The sequence below is a fragment of the Salminus brasiliensis genome, chromosome 9 (assembly GCF_030463535.1).
Source record: "Salminus brasiliensis chromosome 9, fSalBra1.hap2, whole genome shotgun sequence".
NCBI lineage: Eukaryota > Metazoa > Chordata > Actinopteri > Characiformes > Bryconidae > Salminus > Salminus brasiliensis.
This window is the reverse complement of record NC_132886.1, coordinates 19832523-19855958: the sequence shown is the minus strand read 5'-3', so window position 1 is coordinate 19855958 and position 23436 is coordinate 19832523. Positions and strand designations below refer to the sequence as shown.

Genomic DNA, 23436 nt, shown 5'->3' with positions numbered 1-23436 from the left:
GCAACATTATGTATGTATTTTTACCTTAACATTACAGCCTCAGAGTCATGTTGAAGCTCCACTTACCTGTAATAGGCAGAATACCTCCTCTATTGTTGGTTCTGCATCTCTCAGCTTGTCCAAAAATGTGTGTGTAAAATGCGTTCTTTTGAGGGAGCTCAAAGCACAAATTAAATGTCCTTACTGTAGGGGGAGACCAGCAGCAAGAAATACCAAATGCTCAATGTTAAATACGGGTACACATATTGATGGAGCTTTCTGTCTGTACATGTTTAATTAGTTCGTATTTCAGCATGTTTTCTAAAAACCTTACGGATACAGACGAAACAGAGCAGTACCAATGGAAATCGAGGGGTCAGTGCAGCCAATAGTTCAGGCCAAATACGGCCACTTCCATATGGACACGGCGAAGAAGAAACTCTAGCAGAGAAGAACCTTTACACTGTTTATTTTATTTTTTATTTTTTTGACTGCTAACACCGGTGCCACTTTTGTCTTTTTTGTAGCAAGTACATTATCACGACTTCCTCCACCGTTGCTTGTTGCCGAACTTTTGTCTCTGAACTGCCCTCTAGTGGATATATTGCTTATCATCCATGCCAGTGTAAAGGACACCCTAAAGTATGTGGGCAAGGACAGTTGAATCATTTAAAACGGACACCTAATTTTTGTATAAATGAGCCTTAGTGATGATTTAAATCATTAATGGAACACATGCTTAAGTATACAAACCTTGTTGGACAAAGCTGTGATACCTTTCCATTTTGCAGCTCCAATCACTAACTAGGATATAATTGGTAGATTAGGCTAGCGACCGCTTGTAGTGGCTTGTATGCACTACAAGTGGCTTGTAGCTACCTCGTAGGGACGGAAATGACATTACCATTGCCTACTGCTAGGCTGTGCTAGGTTGCTAGAGCTGAGTTGGCCTGCCCACAAAATAGTAGATTACCTTCCATGTAAGGGGCTGGACCTCTATTTCACCATGCCAGTTCACAGAGTGCTGTTGCTCTTTCCTCCACATTAATCACTGCCACTTTTTTCATGTTAATACAGTCAGCAAGCAATTTTTAGATAAATTGCCGGCCTGAGGAGGAGGGTATTTATTTATTTTTTTCCTTTGCTTCACCTGTTATTTGACAAGGATGAAGTTCCAGTGCACATGCTCTGACTGGGTTTGTTCTCAAGGACACTTCAGAGTTAGGAACTGTCTAACAATTACTTACAAAAGAGTACTGACAGTATCTTAAAATGTTTACTGTATCATTAATGGCCATTTGTAGATATGGTATCTGCCTGCAGCATTGATCAGGGCTGAGGTTCCCAAAAGCCTCTTAGCACAAAGATCACAGTTAAATGATGAAAAAGCGAGCATCACAGTGACATTCTCTCTACCATTTCAGATGATGTTAATACTATGAGACTTTTGGGAAACTGGGCCTAGGTTCAACCAGTTTAGCCTCATTAATTATTTTTTTCTTCTTTTAAACCGGCTGCAAATGAGTTTTTACATTTACTGGAGGCCGCTACCATGGTAACTTGGTCAACTGTCACCAAGCACAGGCCTAGTCTACAGCTTTGTTTAAGACTGCCTTAACATTCTTCAGTTTGCAAAATACTGGATACTGTTTTACACAGTGTGCATCAAATTATGCAAATATGGGCCTGCCCATATACAAGAAATGTTCACATCAACCACGATGATGGATATAAAATGTGATCTGATTTGAAGCGTGGCATGATTGTTGGTTTTAAGTATTTCTAGGACTGCGGATGACTCCTGGGATTTTTAACATCCTGTGAGCCACAGTTCGGCAGATGGAAACTCCTTGTTGATAAGAGCATGGCCAGGATGGTTTGAGTTTACAGGAAGGCTATGGTAACTCAGACAACAATTCAATTGTGTACAATTGTGGTGAGCAGAAAAGCATCTCAGAATACACAACATGGCCAATGGACTACAACAGCTGAAAACAACACTGGGTTCCACTTCTGTCAGCCCAGAACAGATAGCTGAGGCCGCAGTGTTACAGGCTCACCAACATGGGAAAGTTGAAGAAAAAATGGAAAAATGTAGCCTGGTCAAATGAATCTCGTTTTAATTTTTTGTAAAAGAGGTCTGTGAGTGTGAACAACTTTAAAATGGGTAACGAGCCTCAAAACATTCCTAATCACTTACAGACCTTTTACCAAAAATTTTAATGAGATTAATTCGACCAGGCTCCTTTTTTAAAAAAGTGGTTCTTCTGTGGTATCGCTTAAAGAAGCCAGTGTAGCTGCTTTATTTTCAAGAGTGTATGGAACTAATGGCAAGGTATTTGGACACCAATTATTTATATATTAATCACTGAACTGATAAGTATTTATAGAGGTCTTATTTTTCATGCAATGCCAGTTTTAATGACTTTATACCAAATAAAATATGTCTGCTTCCATTCAAATAAGAAAATGCAAAAAAGCAGATTATGATGAGGTGTGATTTTTGTCCAGTTGCATTGTAAGGAAGTAGTCTTGGTGAGACTGGTGCATACATAAATAGACAATACAAAATACAAATAATAAACACACATGCATAGAAATACTAAGAAACCACCATGGAGGTTATATATATATATATATAGCATGTATTATATACATGAATATTTTACTACAGCATACCTGTGGTAAATTTAGGTTGATTAGCATTTACATTTATGAAACACAACCATTCACATTTTCTGCATTGTGATATCCCCAAAACATTAAAAGAGAGATTGCTTATATACTATAAAGATTGTAACATTTAATAGACAAATTCCTTTTCAGGTTTACAAGAACCAGGAAAAAGGCCATCTTTGGCATCATCTCCCCCCACCTAAGACAGACTTTGTCAACCCCTTTATACCTTTATGCAAATCATATGTAAATTAGAAAAACAATGCATTAAACACTAAAACAAAACACTTGTTGATTCATCGTTCAGATGTGCATCATCACAGCAAAACTATTGAAACAATGGAGATTCCTTAAAAACATTACTAAATACAAGATAATTGGTTAAATCAGTCAACAAAGAGAAGGTTCGTCATGCGCCAAATGATGTCTGTAACAGTCACAAATCAGGCACGAATCAGACACAAAGTTAGCTTTCACACAGTTCCAAAGTAGGGGTACACACAACTTATCTCAGCCCCAAAGATCTCAACAAAGATAATGTCCATCCACAAAAAGAACGAACAAAACACAACCACAAATGTGTAAGGGTATTGCAAATATATGCATATGCTTACTATGTAAATTTAATGTACAGACTGTTTAAACACAGTTCTAGGATAGGACAGCAAAATACACTACATGGTCTTTTTTGGCAGATCATAAATCATAGTTTGTCTTGAGCAGAGGCATCACTAAACTAGGCAGTAATAGAACAGGTCAGGGTAGACTATGACTGCCTTATAGTACTGGACTAGTGTTGCTTGTGGGAGGTTGAAATACTTTAGCAGCCATGGGATGAACAGCCTTGGCTGAGTCTTCTTGATGATGCAGGTGATGTTTTCATCCCACTTGAGGTTCTGTGACAGGATGGTGCCAAGGAACTTAAATGACTCAACTTTTTGAACAAGTGAGCAATTTAAAATGAGTGGGAGATGAAGGTTTGTTGTTGATGGGAATGTTGGAACTGCTAGCACTGGATCATTTTAACTTTAAGTTTATAAAAGGCCAACAATGAGTAGTTAGTACTCACTTTACTGAGGCAAGTACATAAAAGTGTTTTTTTGGCTCCATATATGTTTTGATAGATTTAATTTATTTAGGATAAATACATAGTAAAGAATTGTTATGGCATTTTTATATGCATAATGGCTTAAATACTGGACTAATCTAATCTAAATCTTGGAGATCAGCTGTGTAAGTTGCACTGTACGTTTGTCTCAGTCTCATGAACCTCCTGTTTCACTGTGGAGTAAAATAGAGTTATTATTTATATATGAGTTATTATTTATATGAGTCCTACTAAAGCATGAGCAGACTGATAAATCACTGATCAGTTCACTTTCACCATGTTACTGAGCTCATTTGAGAGATTATTGAACTGAACAGCATACATAGTTACTAGTTTTATGTGCCTTACTTGGTTCACTTACCAACAATGGATTCAGTACCTGTCTATAATAGAATTAGGTAATAAGAGCCCATTAACAAAAATAATTAAGAATTCTGGAACTGCCTTGTCAAGATGTATGTATTATGAATGCATATTCTGAATGATTTTCTGTGTTGTAACAGAAATAGCTTATTGAATTCATTTAGGATTTCACACTATGTAAAATTGTCATTAAGGGTGTAGAGCTATAGAAAAACACCTTCAGCTCCCTAAGAAATATTTTAAGTGAAAATTGACATTTTTGTTAAATCTATTAGAAGGTTCTTCAGGGACCTAAACATGGTTCTTGAATGACATCGTTACAAAGAAAGAAACACTTTTTGGTTCCTTTATTGTCAAGAGTGCATGCTTTCACACATACACACCATGTTTCCACTAGGAAACACGACTAAAGCTGAATTATTAAGAAATCTGAAGTATCAGTTAAAGCAAACCCCTTTGAGCTTCCAGAAAGGGCTTCCAACCTGCCTTTGATTTTCCCCTGCATGAGGCACATCTGCACTGATCTGGCCTGATTTTAGCTCCGTTGGTGACTGAGACTCTGCCAAGTGCTCATGGCCTCTGCTGCTCCTTTCTCACCTCACGTGTACTAGCTCCTTCATAGTCATCACTATGAATTTTTAATGCCATGTTTTTACAGCCTCCCATATTATCCGTATGGACTGTCGCTTGGCTACGGCATCTGCTGTTGAATGTCATGATAACACTTTTGCAGATATTCGTACACACACACACACACACACACACACACACACACACACACTTGCACATTACATTGACAACCTCAACTTTCCTTTTAAAAGGTCATGGATTCAAAGTGTGTTTTGTCGTTTTTCTCTCAGGAGACTCAGTTTATCACTCTTCCAGAATGCTTCCCATGCAGTGAATGTCAGATGTCTAGAAAACACGAATGTGGAATTGTGTTTTCAGCACAGAATTGAGCCAGATCAGTTCAGTGGCTCATTGCCATCACATAGAGTGAAGAATCTGCCTCGGGCCAGATGCTGATGGACTTGGTGAAAGCTTATTGGAGGCTGCACACATGGGCTTTCTGTGGGTTTATCCATTATGTTGTTTTCACTTTTTTTTTTATTCCTGGAGCAATGGGTTTTGAGTCACGCAGAATGTGGGAAGAGATCAATATTTGATAGCAACAACAAAGTGGGCTCTCGATTTCTTTCAGATTTTGTAATAGCACTGTGTATCGCTTCCGACATATAAAAATCTTACCTCTGTATTATAATGGATTTATTTATTTGTTTGTTTGTTTTGTTTATCTATTGTTCACCTGATCACCTGAATTAAACAAGCATGTCAGCTGTTCTTTATATTAGTTACTTTTACATAACAAATGCATCAACAGGAATAGACTGAGGGCATTTTCTGCATTTACTGTCTGGTTAAATCAGATTCAGGTTCATTTTAATCCTTAATTCGATTCATTTGGGCAGGTCTGAATACAGTAATCGCACTCAGATGTGGACCAAAACAAACATGCCAAAACCCTTGAGTGAATGTGGTCTCAGTCAGGTCCTACATGGCCTGACCTTGATATGACCCAGCTATTATCTGTACCTGTACCTGTACGTTAAACAGCTCATGTTTAGCCATTTGACCTGGTATATTACCCAGATCATTACTACAACTATTAACAAATGGCATCTCTGTCATCATTCATGTTAAAGTTCACAGAAATATACGCTATATATGGAACGCTGAACCTTCTTCCGACTCCCGCCTCAGATCCTGGGTCAGACCAATAAGTGGAGAGCACATTCTCAGGTGGTTTGTTGTAAAAAGCCCTTAAATGACTTATTAACTCTTTCACAAATACGGTCCCACTCGTAGGAGTCAATTTCTCAGCTTCAACAATCAGCTTCAATTCTACAGACGCATCAAACACGTCCACTGATTAGTCTTCCCACAAAATACAGCGCATCATGTAGAAATTTGCTGTTCCACCTTAAATGGTGCAGAAGTTACAAAACTGCAGCAGTGTGCATGCTAAAATAACTCACTCTGGGCGGCCCATTACAGGTGGGCATGTTTCACATGAGTGATCATGTGAAAGGGTTAAAGTCATAACTAAAAATAATTTCAGTATATAACAGTTTTTCCTACTAATAAAAATGTTTCTGTTTCCGTTTGACATTGAGAATATACGAAGCAGGGAAATACTGTACATGTGTTTTCGTTTGTGTCTGTATGTCAGGTTTGTTTCAAGAAGGAAGGGTACCTTCAGGCATAGACGTGCATCAGTGCATTAAGCAGTGTATTGGATGTTACAGCCTTTGTGAGATGTTTGTGTTTGTGAATATGTATTGAAATGGGGACCATCACCTACTCCTTTACTGAATTTGACAAAGACTCGAGGCAGAGGCTGTGGCTGAGTTACTGAATATAAGAAAGTGTGTGTGTGAGTGTATATGTGTGTGTATGTGTTAGAGGATGGGGGTTCTGCAGTAGAGGGAGTATGACTCACACCTCAACCATGTGACTCATGAATCACTGCACCTCCGTGTGGGCTGTGCTCTTCTCATCAACCTCGCCACCCCCTCCCTCTCTCTCTCTCTCTCTCTCTCTCTCGCTCTCTCCCTCCCTCTCTTACTCGCTTTCTTTTTTCATTATTATTATTATCTACCTTTCACTGCTTCATTTAGTATCCTTTCTGCAACCTTTTGTGTTTGCTTTGATTGTAATTTCTCTACATCTGACAGCTCTATTAGTTCTCCTTTGTTCTCCCTCTACCATCTTCCCTCCATTCTGTTTTTACTTGTTCTCTGCATTCCGTCTCTCTGCGTCACTCAAACTATTGATACATCTTTTGCACCTTTTGGTCCTGCTCTTTCTTTCTTTTACAGTTTGAGAGTTTACTGTGTGTTTGTAGCCCGGCAGGAATGACAGACTCATTAATGTCATATTTAAATAGTTATCATATAATGTCACATATTTATTAGTTACAGTAATCCTTTACTGTCGTTTAGCAACTGACTCTACTTTTCAACCTATGAATCAAGCGTCTTTCTTATTCAGAGCACTAGAAAAAAACATTACATGTGCAAAGCACTGACAGGTATACAAACTGCTGGTATACATTTAATATTTTAAATGTAATTTAAATGCAATTTTCTCCCAAATTTAGCTGAGACAATTAAACCACCCACCAGACTTCCCCTATCACTTGCAATGATACTGACACTAGGAGTGTCATGACAAGCACGTGCCTCCTCCAACACTTGCAAAGTCAGCCACAAGCTCTTTTCGTACTGCCACTAATGCAGCATCACTAGGCAGCCAACACGCTCAAAGGAAAGCATTGGATACCCAGCTCTGATACATCACACAACACACATTTGTCATCTGTCAACAGATTGAGAACCATTTAAAACATAAAACAAATATTTTGCATTCTCGTTTAATTTATTTAAGGAACAAAGAAGCCGAAGATGCGAATCACCCTTATGAAAAAGCCAACCCAAGCAACAAAATTACCATATTTCATGAGATGATAATGAGATTTATTATATTATACAAAGCAAGGCTTAAATGCAGCCAACCTTGCTGAATTCGTACCCCACTCATACTGACGTTTATAGTTAGAGTGATTTAGGTGCCATAGCGTTTTTTAACAAGCACACTGGCTCATGATCAAAAGAAAAAGAGTGTAGCAGCAACTCATCCAAGAAGTCCAGAAGAACATCTAGTGGACTTTAGGTCTTAGTTAAGATCAGTGTTCATGACTTCACAGTTAGAATGGGTCTGGGCAACTGCTGGAGAGCAGCAAGCTAGAGAACGCTGCTAACCGAAAGAAACATCATTGCTTGAATCTCATTAGTAAATGTGAGTGACTTCTAGGCCTTTTGAGATAATGGCCCATGGACAGAGCAGCCTTAAAGCTAACTCTGCATTTTGGAGTAGCAAAACACAGGGAACCTGTAGAGATGTTTTGCAGTCTGCAGGTACTTTGTTCATCTGTTCATCCCACCTCTAAAATCCACCTTTAAAAGGCATTTACTGTATGCTTGAAAACCTACACCCTTGACCAAATGACACAATTGGTGTTTCATTTCAATTAAAAAGTAGTAACACAGCCTCACAGCTAATCACATATAAAATGCAACACAGTGAGCAAATGTAATCCACAGTTACTCTGTATAAGAAATGTAAGTTCAAGGATACTGTGGAGGGCAAAAAGAGATCCAGAAGACCAACTTTTGGAGATGACTACACATATGCTGGTAAGATTATCAACAACAAGACAATTGTGAAGCATGGGGTAAACCTATCATGCTTGGGGCACTGGCACTGTTGCACTAGTGGGTGGAAATATGGATTTAACAAAAATACCTGCAAATCCTGGATGCAAATGGCAAACCATTTGTTAAAAAGTTGAAGCTGGTTAAAGAGTATGGCTTCTACAATAGGATATTGATCTGAAACATACCTCAAGGTCCATCTTGGACTACCTGAACATACACAAACTAAAGCTATTGGAATAGCTCTCCAATCCTCTGACCTAAACATCATTGGAAAAAATGTGAATATATCTTAAACAAGCTGTGCAGAAAGACAACCCAAGAACATCTCAGAACTAGAGGGTTTCTATCATGAAGAGTGGGAAGAATTCACACTACAAGAATTTAACTGCCACAAAACATGTTTGCAAGTTGTGATTTTCCCCAAAGGGGTGTTACAAAGCGCTGACTCAGTAAGGTGCTCAAACTTTTGCACCCGCCACATTATGTATTTATTTATTTACTTATTCATTTTGAAAAAAATTGCATTAGAATTTTCTGAAAATGTTGTGTTTCATGATTGATTAGCTACAGAAGCCAGGTTTACTCTTTCTTAATTAAAATATATAGACATAATGTGTTGTTTGCCCGAGGGTGCCCATGCTTTTGCATACAAGTAAATTAAAGCAGGTCTATGAGGAAAAATGGTCTCACATTCCTGTACAACTTTGTAAAAGGCTCATATCAAATCATAGGAATGTAGGTTTCCGTTATTGCTTGTAGGCCAGGCAACATAAAGTTATTAGTTTTAAGGAACAATTACTCTTTTAAAAAATAGATTCAATTTAAAGAATAAAATAAAATATAAATATTAATAACATTTTTGACATAAAAAAATCTTTAAAGAGCATTCTTTTGGATGCAATAATAGGAAGAAAGGAGAAAGTCAGGAAGAGGGCGATGGTTTTCCACAGCACTGGATATGCATAAATTGACTGGATGATTCTTGCTCAACATACACATTAGCAAACTGTACATGGTACTACGCTTTTACACTCCTTCTAATGAAAGCATTCAGCTACTTTAAATTGCACCCATTGCTGACACAAATGTGCAAATGCACCCAGACAGCTTATTTAGTCCCTTTAGAGAACAATAGAGTAGGACTCTCTGGAGCAGATAAATATGAACTTACCGGCACCATGACTAATGCTAGGGCTAGAGGGGTATAATGTCCCCCAGTACTGAGCTGTGGAGCAATGGAACTGTGTTCTCTGGAATGATGGTGCTTCATCCAATACTTCTATTACGTTAGGGAGTTGGGGACGAGGTGGAGTGGTGATCTTCCAACATCCTGACCTCACTAACACTTTTGTCGCTAACTGCGACCAGATCCCCACAGCAGTACTCCAGAGTCTAGTAGAAAGCCAAAAGAGACTGTACTAGACAGTAGAGACTGCTATTCCAACAAAAAGAGGATAACTTTTTTTATGATTCTTGATTTCAGAATGGCTCAAAAAACCCTTTTGTAGTACCTTTATTTTGAAGTGTATGTCATACAAGTCTTTACACTGTGTGCAGAATTATTAGTCAAATGGTGTATTTTGATCACATCATCCTTTTTATACATGTTGTCCCACTCCAAGCTCTATAGGCTTGAAAGCCAACTACCAATCAAGTAAATCAGGTGATGTGCATCTCTGTAATGAGAAGGGGTGTGGTCTAATGACATCAACACCCTATATAAGGTGTGCTTAATTATTAGGCAACTTCCTTTCCTTTGGCAAAATGGGTCAGAAGAGAGATTTGACGGACTCTGGAAAGTCCAAAATTGTGAGATGTCTTGCAGAGGGATGCAGCGGTCTTGAAATTGTCAAACTTTTGAAGCGTGATCACCAAACAATCAAGCATTTCATGGCAAATAGCCAACAGGGTCGCAAGAAATGTGTTGAAAAAAAAGGCGCAAAATAACTGCCAGTGAATTGAGGAAAATCAAGCGTGAAGCGGCCAAGATGCCATTTGCCACCAGTTTTGCCATATTTCAGAGCTGCAACGTTACTGGAGTATCAAAAAGCACAACGTGTGCGATACTCAGGGACATGGCCAAGGTAAGGAAGGCTGAAAAACGACCACCTTTGAACAAGAAACATAAGATAAAACGTCAAGACTGGGCCAAGAAATATCTTAAGACTGATTTTTCTATGGTTTTATGGACTGATGAAATGCGAGTGACTCTTGATGGGCCAGATGGATGGGCCCGAGGCTGGATCAGTAAAGGGCAGAGAGCTCCACTCCGACTCACACACCAGCAAGGTAGAGGTGGGGTACTGGTATGGGCTGGTATCATCAAAGATGAACTTGTGGGACCTTTTCGGGTTGAGGATGGAGTAAAGCTCAACTCCCAGACCTACTGCCAGTTTCTGGAAGACACCTTCAAGCAGTGGTACAGAAAGAAGTCGGTATCGTTCAAGAAAAACAGGATTTTCATGCAGGACAATGCTCCATCACATGCATCCAAATTCTTCACAGCGTGGCTGGCCAGTAAGGGTCTAAAAGAAGAAAAAATGATGACATGGCCCCCTTGTTCACCTGATCTGAACCCCATAGAGAACCTGTGGTCCCTCATAAAATGTGATATCTACAGGGAGGGAAAACAGTACACCTCTCTGAACAGTGTCTGGGAGGCTGTGGTGTCTGCTCCACGCAATGTTGATCGTAAACAGATCAAGCCACTGACAGAATCTATGGATGGAAGGCTTTTGAGTGTCATCGTAAAGAAAGGTGGCTGTATTGGTCACTGATTTGTTTGAGGTTTTGTTTTTGAATGTCAGAAATGTTTATTTTGATATTTATGAGTCTTTTGGGTTGATTGAGAACATAGTTGTTGTTCAATAATAAAAAGAATCCTCTCAAATACAACTTGCCTAATAATTCTGCACACACTGTAGATTAATGCTGTAGAGTGTATACTTAAATATATAGGTGTCAATAGAGATTTTCCTAAGGAATCATTTTTTAATATGGCATTACTACTAAGAAAAAGATTGTACTTTGTAGAAGAGCTAATATAAAAATCAGCATATAATAGGATCACATTGAATGAGCTAATGTGAATGTTGAGCAAGCATCTTCTCTGCCCCCACTGTCTTATACAAGGTGGCAGGGGGTCTGTAGTCTCTACTCTGCATCTCCCACGGGTAGTCTTTGATTCTGCCCAGCAGTCCTAGTGCGAGCTCTAGTGTGTAGTGCACTGTGTAGCCAGTGTCTCATTAACTCTTCCCTTTCACATTAACCTCCCCCAATCTCTCCACCTTCCCTCGAGAGACCCCTGTCAGCAAATCAGGCTAATCAGCCTCTCCTCTAACCCTGTCTTTATGCCGTATGCCTTGCCGTATGCTCCTGTGATGTAGTTTATGTGTGTGTGTGTGTGTGTGTGTGGTCATGCATGGGAGCATATCAAAGCTAACCCTAAACTCACTCCTGCATCTAATTACAGAGAGCAAAGTTGTCAGGGATGTGCTCCATGACTCAAGCAGTTTGCTGGGATAATTGCTTTATTATAAGAAAATCCCTGCAGTATTAACATGACCACACCAGAGCCCATTAGCGGGATCCTCTTTGAAGGCTACTTCCAAAGGGACCCTGAGCGCACCCTGTTCCGCACTCCTTTGGGAAGAATTGTTATTTTGATTTTGTGCTTTAGTGTAGAAGCGTAGAAGCGCTTGCTCTGTGTTGGATGGTTTGAGAGGTGAGTATTTCATTTACTGCTCTGTTTGCCAAACATGCTCATACTCACATATTCACATCAGTCTGTTTTTTTTTTGTTTTTTTTATGTTGTTAGTTTATATAAGAAGTGTTGCATGGAGGAGGTGTGTGCAGTAATGAAATGTGTGGATAGTGAAGTTTGTGCATGGTGTAGAAGAAACGTAGACCTCAGAGTCATGTCGTCCCCAAGACGCAATTAAAAGCCAAATGTTAATAAAAAATAGTTGATTTTATTTAATTCTCTCTGTGTAGCAAAACTAGCCATCAACATGCGGTTATTTACATCCAGCAAACGCATGTTTATTACGGTACGTACAAGGTACATCTAGAAATGACAAACAGCTGATTTTCCTTATACAAGACATTTTTTATCCTATGGTACGCTAGTCATTTATCTTTTGTCATTTTTTTATACTTTTTTTGAATGCTCATAATGTCTTCAAAGAAGAAACACATTTTAGATGCAAGTTCACATAAACGTGCAGACACTCGTCTTCTCCACTGTTTCAGATCACTTGGTCCATTTTCCTATCCTCAGCTTTCTTCTCTTCCCAGATTTAAAAAATCGCTTAAAAGAATTAGGATGTCAAGTGCTAGTCCCCCCTCCACACACACCTCCTCTGTCCTTCTTCTGTCTCTTTCATCTCCCTTACTCTCATGGTTGCATAAGGTATCACACATTTTGGGTATTAGGTTGGTTGGGCCACAGTTTTTTTTTTAACATGTGGTGCTAAATTCATTAAACATTATTCTTTTACATTCATATTGAAATAAATAATCAAAAAAAGTTGTTGAAGAACTTCTATTCAAACTAGTTGAAAAGGTGACTTCTAAGAAGTTCTCTAAAAGGTGACCATTCGCTCTGAGTGCCAGGACCTCAGTGAGAAGAATGAATCATCAATGGACTCATGCTGTTCATGTGTACTATAGGCTTTGTCCAGTAGTATTAAATCTGACCTTGGTGAGAATTGTGATTTTGGCCCCAGCTGGACTCCGAACTATTGTGCGAGGGTACATATCGACCAAAAGCTCCAAGGGATGCGTGAGAGAGGATCAATTTCAATTAGAAGATTGTCAATGCTGTTTAGAAAGAACTTTCATTGACTCTGAAATCTCTTCTTGTGCAGATGGTTCAGTTGTTCACATAGAGGAAATGTCTAACATCTCACTCATGTATTTCATAGACATTAATCAATAGACACGGCTTGTTGGGAAGTCATTTTATATGACGGAATTTTCATGTGACTTATCCCTCCATCCCTCTGTTTTTGCTATTGAACTGACCAAAGTGATGTAGCTCTATTGTATACGAATTTGAGTATCTCTAAAAATTCCTGTGACCAGGATCGAACCTGCGAAACCAACGATGACAGAAATGCTGCTTGTCTCAAAAAGGGAACGAGAGTGTCTCAATAAGGCAATAAAGAACTGTATTTAAAACATCTCCTATGAAATAGTTGTGTTTTTTTCTTCTTAGAAATACTCGGAATGTATGAGCGCTCCCTACACCATCGTTCAGTCTTTTTGCGTAGAAAAAACGGTTTAAAAAACACGCTGAAAGGAAACAAAATGTCAGGCTAATTCTATGTACAGGACTGAATGTGTTCTTACCGTTACATGAACACACACATGTTAAATGCTTAAGCAGAATACTTCTAGATACAGTTAAGACACAATACATTTGTTCAGTAGGATGAATCAGATCGGAACACTTCCAACAGTATGGCACTGATTTTTGACTCTAAGATTTCAGCATGAGTTGTTTTTTTAACGGAGTTGAATAAACATGCTCTTGGTGCATGCATTCTTTAAAGGTGCAATTTAAACATTTTTTGCTGTTCTTCTGTCTTGTAATGAAATGACCATGTTAAAAATAAATAAATAAATAAATGTTTCTGAACTTTACAATCAAAACATAAAAGTAAGGCTTACAAAGGGATTTCCCATTGATCTCTGTACTTTTTAAAGGCCTTCTTGGAGTATGGAAAGAATTTAAATTGGGTATTTGAGCCCTGTGTGCACCCCACATAATAGACAAAAGCACCCTTTCCTCAAGTCATTCCCACTGTCTCTCAGTCTTATCAGGGGAGGAAGGCAGGAGATGAGGTGAAATGAATGTGAAGAGGAGTCTCAGTATCATCTCTTGTTACATTCTAATCAGAACAGAAACTGTGCTGTTTCTTGGAGCGAGAAACGGCATTGAAAACGGCAACAGTCTTCAAGGAAATTGTTGAATGGGGAAAGTACCGTTAAACTACCGTAAAATTTAACTCAACTAATGTAATTCTGTCAATAAAACCAAAACATGGATGGGTATGGGCAAAAACAGTCTTTCAGTTGTTCCCTTTCTCGCTGTCCTGTTTTTCTTTCTCATCTCTCGTTCCTTTATCTGCACCTTCACTGAAACATCTGGGGACCTTTCAGGAACACCTTCTTGATGAAGTTTTCTAGCTCCTCATCATTGTCCCGCTGTGGCTGCGCCAACTGGCTGTAATAGTTACCCTGTCTAGTGACTACAGAAGCTGGGGGCGGGTAATAGAAGGTAGGCCGACGACGCAGAGGTGACCGGGGTTTGGGCATGGGTACGGCTTGGAAAGTCCGGGCATGAGGGTAAATGTAGTTAGGGAAGTAGAGGTTCCGACGGAACGCTGGAGGAGCTCTTGGGCGAGGTTGTGTCCAAGGACGGTACCTTTGTTTGAGGGGGTAATCAAAGTCATAGTCCAGTGAATTCCCCAGGATGTCATTAAGGGAGTAGGAGGGCTTGGCATAGTAGCGTGGTTTAGATTTGGGAGGTGGGATGTAGATGGGGTAGTAGCTACTGTAAGGCTTTTGGTAGAACCGGTAGGAGGGGTAGGTCCGAAAGGGCCACTGTTGCTGGATCCAAAAGTCTTGCTTACTAGGCTTAACAGAGGCTCTGTCCTTGAACCATGCTTTAAATGGATTCGTGTTGGGTTTTGGTGGTTTTGAGGGGGGTGGTGTTCTTAAGACCGTCGAAGGGGCGATGGGGGCTGGAAGAGGTACAAGAGGTCGCTGCCACTGCAGATTTTCAGGGGCATCTTTCTTCTTCTTCTTCTCCACATCACTGATTATATCAACCACATCATCTGCAGGAAGGTGCAGCTTACTTGAGATTTCAATCAACTTGTCAATAGTTTGTGGGTCAATATCATCATCATCATCATTGGTATCTTCCTCTGAGCGTTTGTCTTCTGCCGCATTATTGTTCTGGTACTTCTTTCCATCTTGCTTGACCATATACTGCAGGACCATGTCTGATGCAATGTCTGCAAGCTTCTCTTCTTCTGCCCTAGCTCTCTGGGCTTCGGCTGCCTGTCTACGCACCTCTTCCTGTTCAGCTTTAGCCCTAGCCTCTTCTTCTTCAGGACTCAACAACTCCTCATCTTCTTCATCCTCACCATTTTCCTCAACTTGGTCATCAAGATTTTCATTGAAATCATCCATGAAGTTTCCTCCCTTATACACTGGCCGATTCTTGTCCTTTTCCTGTTCTTGCTGCCACTTGAGCTTCTTCTTGGACATGGCCAAGTCATAGCCCTTAGCTTTGGGCTTGATCTCGTTATTCATGAGGCCATTTCGGTCCAGATAATCAAGGTAATCGCCACGGCTCTCCCTTTGGCCAGTTGAGGAGTCCCGCTCTCTTTTTGTGGCGGTGCTGTAGCTCTGGAACTCCTTTAGCATGGTCTCCAGATTCTTCAACTCTTCTGGGTTCAGCTGCTCTTCCTTCTCCCCATCTGTTCCTCTCTCTGACTCCTGCTGCCCCTCCTTGCTCACCACCTCCTTTGTTACTGCTTCTGGTTCTCTTACAGGCACTGTCTGGCTGGTGGTATGACTTGTCACCTTTTCTGTGAGTCGTTCTTCCTCTTCCTCTATTCTCTTTCTCTCTTCATCTTCCTCCCTCTCTCGCTCTTCTCTGCCCTGCGCTGCGGCAGCTGCCATTACCAGCTCCAGCTCCTGATGTCCATCTCTGTCTCTGTCAGCGCCCTCGTTGTCCCTCACCTCTTCTGCTTTTTCCTCTTCTCCATTGTTGTTGTTTCCCTCACTTGTTGTCTTCCCCTGAGGCTTATTGAGGGCTTCTAGGAGCACCGCTGCTAGGGTTTTGGGGTCGACATCTTTGAAAAGTTCATCCTCCTCTTCCTCTTCATCCTGTGCCACTTGCTGACTGTCTCCAGCTTGGGTGGACTGAATCTGCATCCTTGTGTGTTCAGGAGAAGGTGGTCCATATCGACTGCGTAGCGTCTCTTTATCTTCAGTCACAGGGCTGGTGTTCGTGGGCTCAAACGTGAAGCTGAAGAGGATGAACAGAAACACAACTGGGGCACTTGAAAGGTGTTGGCACCGGATCATGACCGTGCAGATCAGGAGGTGAGGTGTGAAGGTGTTACGCCTTTGGAGACAGAGAGGAGGAAAGAAGAAGAGCATATTCAGAGCATATAAGATCAAACATAGGTCAAATGTTCAACCTCATAAATGCACCCATTTCTGTCATATATCGAATAACACATGCTTATATAGAAGCATCATGGACACCATTATACCACAAGCTCAGCTGCATTATGCACATGGAACATTTTCCCTGATGACATGATGCGCAGTTTTATGATTCACAGCTGCCTGCACATCCAGACTAGAAGACAGCTAATATCCTTTCATGTCGAGATAATATTAGAAGATGAATTGTATACACCAATTAAACAAACCTTGCATATTTATCTACTTTAGTCCACATCTGTTTTTATCACAAAACCTTCAAAAGCATGCTTCTATGGATTCTGCGCATTTATTTTGCGGCAAGTCCACATTCTATTCCTTAGATAGGAGCTGATGGATTTCTGTCACCATCGAGTGCGCACTGCCTTATCATTAAAAAACCCACTAAAAAGAAAGTAAGTAAATAAATAAATAAAAACGGAAGCGCAAACATTGCAAGAATGACGTTAGTCAGGGTGCAGCAGAGGAACACATGCTCTGCCCCGGCTATAATTGATGTCTGTTGCGTGTTCTGGTCTTCTAATTGACTGCAAATTGACGCGAGCGCTCGGGAGAGGAATGAAGAGCGCAGCACCAAACGCGCGCTAAAAAGGAAAGACCCTCAGAGATAGAGTCTCTGAAGGGGCTACAGTGTAACTGGTGGCAATAATTAAGAAATAAATTACAGTCTACTTTGTAGCGTTACTGTTAATATCTAACAGACCTATGAGATTTTCTAAAATGCACTAAAATAATAAATTAATAAATCAAAATAATAAAAAAACCCAAAGCTTTTGATTTAAACGCAGTTGTTAATAACCTACTGTATATACGTCCACAAAACTAAGACGTGCATCAATTAATCAATGAATTAATGAATGAATGAATGAATTAATTAATTAATTAATCTTTTTTATTTAGCATAATTCAGACTGTCAAGTACATTAAGTGATATTTGGCTGAATGAACAGATGCGTCGCTCGTTTAGGTTTAACTAGACACATAGCATCCACTGTAAAAGTCAGTTCATAATTGGCACAATCATCAAATGGTGACATTTTCTATTTTTATAGCTGAAAACATAAACAGTAGCAGTCTGACTTGATCTTCTTGCTGAATGAAGCGATTAAACCATACTTTAAATTTCAGGAAAGCCCCAGAAGTAACTGCCTTTTCTCTATTGTGCCTTTTCTACTCCCATCGCTTCCAGTAAGATGCTCTGGGGAGGTAACCGCGCCAAAGCACATTAGTAATCCGCCTTTAAGACGCCGTGCCTTCACGTAATCTTCTGCGCTAAGCCGGGAGGTTTTAAAGAACTGGGAAAGCCACGACGCGGTATCACGACTTTCAAAGCCGTGAAACTGTGAACTGTCTCACATCTGAAACACACATGCCCTCTAACGAATGCAGCACCATGCATTGCCTATTTTGTGTAGCCAGTATCATCCGCCACATCCAGTTTGGGCTTGATCAAAAGAATCATCTCACAAAAAAAAGTGGAAACGCCGAACATTAAACTTATGTCTCCATGTCTTGGTCTGCTGTCTCTAATGGGAGTCCTTGCTATTATTTTTGGGATGCTGATGCTGTAGTGATGGGAACGCTGATGAAAGAGGCAGTGGGGGAGTGGCGATATTAATGGAGCTGAGATTTGGGAGCTGAGACTGCTATTGATCTCCAGAATTCCCACAACTTCCATCATGTCCAGGCAGCCGCATCATTACAAGTACTGTCGTCATTTACTGGCACGTCTGAGCTGCATTTTACCCAAATGAGCGTGAGGATGATGGTGATGGTAATGATGATGAGGAGGAGGATGGTGCTGATGCATCAGACCCGACTCCACCCAGTGATGTCCCTCATTAAATGTTCTGCTTCTGGTCTGAAGAAACTGTTAAAAGTGTTTGTTTTATTTCTTGCTGGGACTTTAACCCTAAAACCCCTTAAACGCACTCCACTGTGAGCAGAAGCAGTATATCTTCTACAACGTTCATAAACAAAGTCAGTGGCGCAACGTTTGTCTTTCTGTAACACCCTCTCACAAGCTCATAAGCGTTACAGTAGAAACCGTTACAGCATTAACCGATACCACCGTGCACCGCACACGGTACTGTAAAGTACTATTCCTCACTTTGCTCTTCTGTTATTGTATGAAAATGAGGACTTACCGGGATCCCGAGCGTGACGTGGTCCGGTGCGCTTTTCCCTCTGCTCCGCTGATGGAAGTTTGGCGGCAGGACTCGGTTTATTCTCTCTACTGGTGTGGAGGTTTCCCTTTTTAGGAGGGTAAAGTGTCAGGAGTGAGAGTGCGTTGGTGAGATCAGTGAGGGTGTTTCTCGCTCACGCCGCTGAAGCACGTCTTCGTGACGGCGCTGAGGGATATTTTCAGCACCCTGGTCAACTCCCCGCCTTTATATGCGGGCCCTCCTGCGGCCACGTGACCGCGCGTCACCGGTGCCCATTGACGTCATTGCCTTCCATTGATAAGAACGTCCGCGTCGATCGAACCCGCGAGCGTTCGCTACGCTGCAGTGCCCAGATGAATGAACGGGAGAGGGATGAATGAAATAGTACTCCGGGTTTTTTTCCCTGTTGGTGAGAGAGGGAGCGAGAGGGAGAGAGGGGGCTAGAGACAACACTACGGCGGACAGAGAGACTGAGAGAGACTCCTAAGGAGCTGTTGCAGTTCATAAAATGCACAGATCCTCTGCGTTTGCATGTTGACCATGTAGACTGGCAATGAAGAAAGATGTGCAACGTATGCAATACATGCATGTTTAAACAGACGCAGAGATGTAAACAAATGTTTATTCACCATAAATGTTATATTCTTCTCACTGGACATGCAGTATAGCATTGCTGTCATCTCAATTTTGGACATATTTGGACTTTTTGCCATCATTTTAATCCATTGTTCCTCACATTGTTGGACCAATTTAAATGCTCCAAAATTATATATTTACATTGACTTCAATTGTAAGTTGTAAGACATTTTGGAGATATGAGGCATTTGCATTACAGCTATAGTATACAGTATATGCAGTGCTGTCATATAGGAATCTACAATCCTATTGCATTATAGATACAGAGGTTCCTTAGTTCCATATAGAAGCACAGGAACTCAATAAACCCATTGAATGCTTAAATGGAGACTCTTTGTAGTTTCTTTTTCCAAGCATGACACAGAGTGACTTGCATTTGCAGTGTGCCCTCCTTGTAACTCCCTTAAAAAGGGAGTTCGTTAGTGATGGCAATGAAGGCATGGGGATCTTCAAGAGTTCTGCAGTAAGGCAGGGGTTTTACAGGGAACCACAGCAATTCAAGTGTACTGCCTGTTACATCCATGTATTGTCAAGTGTCATTATACAGGGAGATATCCCTTGTAATACATAGCTCATTATTTTGCTGCTACAACCACTTTTACTGTCCCAGTATGCCTCAAACACAGTGAGTAAACATAAAGTTGAATATTTGGAGACCATTCCTTAAACAAATCCCAGTATCTTCATATTACACTGTCTGCTGAGGTTTGCAATGTTGCCTTTTAGTGCTCCATAAATGTGTAAGGAACTCTAATGTAGGTGTTTCATCAGATCATGTATGCATGTATTATGACCGGCAGAACCTCTGCCATCCTGTCCTTTGCAACCAGCGTATATGTGTGTGCGTGTGTGGGTGTGTGGGTGTTCCTGCAGGGTGAGAGAAGAGGTGGCAGCAACCTAACAGGGTGCCAAAGGGCAGATTGTGTTATAGGCGTTGAACATTATCGACTGCCACTGAGCTCTAAGAGGAGAAACTGTTTTCAGCGTCCATTCCCACTCAGTGACTCACCTTCCCTCACCCTGCGTTTGTGCTCGTCCAACACACAATCATGTTCGTTTGCTGGGGAGAAATCTAAGCAGCAGACAAACGCTAAACATTCATGACATGGTCATGATAAATGAACATATCTTTCAAAATGCACATGTAATTTTTTTTTATCCTTGCTTGTGGCCATTGTTATAAACGTGTGAATGTAGTGTGTGTGTGAACAGTAGGCCTGTGTATTATGACCTATGGTTCAATATTTAAAAGGAAGTCTTTTCATAATCAGTTGTCATCTAGCTAAAGGGAGGCCAAGCTGCAAAAGGTTGCAGTTTTGGTGTAGCCCACACCTCACTGTTTATGACTAAAGACGTGATGCAGTCTCCCCTACAAGTCACAGAAATCTACTGTTAATTTGCAACACTGGAAGCAATCTACTAAAAATAAAAATGCAACAAACGCTGCACTAAAACCTCCCTAAAAGGCTCTGAGAAATATCTGAATGGGTTGCCTGGCTCAGCACCAAACTCTGTTCCAGTTTAAAAAAAAAACTGCTGAGGGAAAATCCCAGGTTCAGTCTCGTGACTGGCTCTGCTGTAATATCCTTTTCCATGAATATAAATCGTCCCTTTTTCCATTAAGCCAAAAATCCAGGTCTCACGTTCACTGTATCATCTAAGTGAATAGCTCGCATCTGTCTTTTCATATTCCTGCTTTGCTTGCATTTCATGCAGCAAGTTAAGCCAAGCAAGGCAGACGATAGAAAACCTGTATGCATCAGTGCTGCATTAGTCAAAAACGTCTGTGTTCTCATAGCCTACAAGATGTCGGAAGCCATGTTAAACAAACAAAGCTTTCAGAAGGTAGACGGAGTAGGCTGTACACATTTTTAAAGCTTAAGATGGATGAATTGGATTAGGTCACGCAGAGAAAGGGTGGACAACATTTTCGCATGGTTGTCAGGAAAGATTTTAGGTCACTATACGCAGCTGTCGACTTACATTAACGTCACACGGAGGCGGTTGTTTGTCCAGCCCACGTAAGTGGTGCATCTCAAATCAAGCCCTGCTTCTGTAAATTACTGCCTTATCAAGTCTTAATGGGGGGCTAGATTTACTGAAATGTTACAACGCTTTGGGGAAATGCCCTCACAGCTAACAAAAAGATTGACAGCATATTAGACATATCAATATCAAAACACGAAATACCTGCAAGAGTAATGGGGTAATGGGGTAAACCCAATAAAAATCACCACAAATGACAACAAACATTCACTGAGGAGACACTCCAGTGAAAATGTTCAATAAAACCTTTTAGAATCTCATTGTTTTGATTTACTTGATTAATTAATAAATATTATAAATAATAAAATTTATTATATGGTTTTCTGGTCATTTAAAACATTGTTGTTGTTGTCCAATGAAAAACATGTATCTCCAAAATAATGACTTTACAAGAGAAGGCCAAAATGTTCTTTGAATTGAACTTTCCTTGAACTTTGAATGGAAGTCAATGTACAATGTGACAGGGTTGTGCAAGTGTAGCAGAGCTAGGCCTTCAATAAAGCTGCTGACTTTTGTAATTACAGTAAGATGTGGACACAATCACAATCACAATCACAAAACACTTTGTTTTTTAACCAACTGATCCAACAAGTATGTGGAGCCATGCTTTCTGTAAGTGATGAGGCCTTGCACAGAACTGACTACCAAACGTTTCTGGTGAATGTTGATCAGTTGCCTTTCTTCAGCTGGGATGTGGGTGGACTTTCTTCTATGAACTCCATTTACATTTACATTTACATTTATGGCATTTAGCAGACGCTCTTATCCAGAGCGACTTACAAAGTGCTTTGCCATTTACCCAAGAAAAAATCTTAACTAGTTAGAATAGACTAATAATTCAAAAGAAACCTCTAAGCTTAGACATTACTAAACAATACAATAAGGCGACCATAATACTCTATTCATCCAAGTATTCTCGAAAGAGGTGGGTCTTCAGTTTGCGTTTGAAGACAGCGAACGACTCGGCCGTTCGGACACCCAGGGGAAGCTCGTTCCACCACTTTGGTGCCAGGACAGAAAAGAGCCTGGACGCTTGTCTTCCGTGGATTTTGAGGGATGGCGGGTCGAGCCGAGCCGTACTTAAAGCTCGAAGGGCTCTTGGTGCAGACCGGCTTTTGACCATTGCCATCAAGTACGGAGGGGCTGGTCCGTTCTTGGCTTTGTAGGCCAGCGTCAGGGTTTTGAATCTGATGCGGGAAGCAGCTACAGGAAGCCAGTGGAGAGAACACAGCAGTGGAGTGACATGGCTGAATTTAGGGACATATGTTGGTCTGGACTTTGACTCAACTGTTTCAAATTGTCTTTCTGTGTCACCCATTCTCTGGTGGACTGAAATGTGTGCTTGGCTGAACTATGTGGCTGGTGTAGTGCAACAGCAAACACCACTTACCACTTACCACCACACTAGATGTGGGAGTATGGGGTTTGATTCCCAGTCTGGGTAACAATGCTGTACTACACCAGTAAGAGTCCTCGGGCAAGACTCCTAACACAACACTGGCCCACCTCTGTAATACGAGTAACCTTGTAAGTTGCTCTGGATAACAGCAGCAGCTACAGTTGACCAAACACTGCTAGACAGAGTAGTAGTATTTATATAGTAGAGTATATTTAGTATTACCACAATATTTTGTTGCTAGTTTGATTTTTGTGTGATATACTAGATTGTTTAAGGCACACTTATCCCATAAAATATGAGGTACATTGTGGGTCATCATTTAGGGCTTCAGGGGAAATATTAAGCTGCAACTTTAGGTTTTTTCCATGGTTGTTTTCCAGAAAAACTGTTCTAATAAAATACAATGAGCCCAAGGATGTTGAGTTCTTCCCCTCATCCCCCCTTATTTCCCCCAAGCACTAGCTCTTCTGATCAGTTTACAGCAGCCGCTGTCACTCTCTGCAGTGAAACACAGAACATGTAAACATACCCGTTAC

The 23436-nt window shown here is 40.7% G+C and overlaps 1 protein-coding gene across 1 annotated transcript; it reads right to left on the bottom strand.

Moving 5' to 3' along the window:
- Positions 1-12355: 12355 nt before the first annotated feature.
- vgf (VGF nerve growth factor inducible) lies at positions 12356-19004 on the bottom strand. The gene is made up of 2 exons (XM_072687739.1): positions 18802-19004; positions 12356-16550 (listed from the first exon to the last, which is right to left on the bottom strand). Exon 2 carries the CDS (start codon positions 16508-16510, stop codon positions 14543-14545), a length of 1968 nt encoding a protein of 655 aa, XP_072543840.1. The 5' UTR covers positions 16511-16550; positions 18802-19004; the 3' UTR covers positions 12356-14542.
- Between the last annotated feature and the right edge of the window lie 4432 nt (positions 19005-23436).

What these genes read in the sequence shown, in the direction of transcription:
- vgf (XM_072687739.1), bottom strand. Translation starts at nt 16,510, where the DNA reads ATGATCCGGTGCCAACACCTTTCAAGTGCCCCAGTTGTGTTTCTGTTC.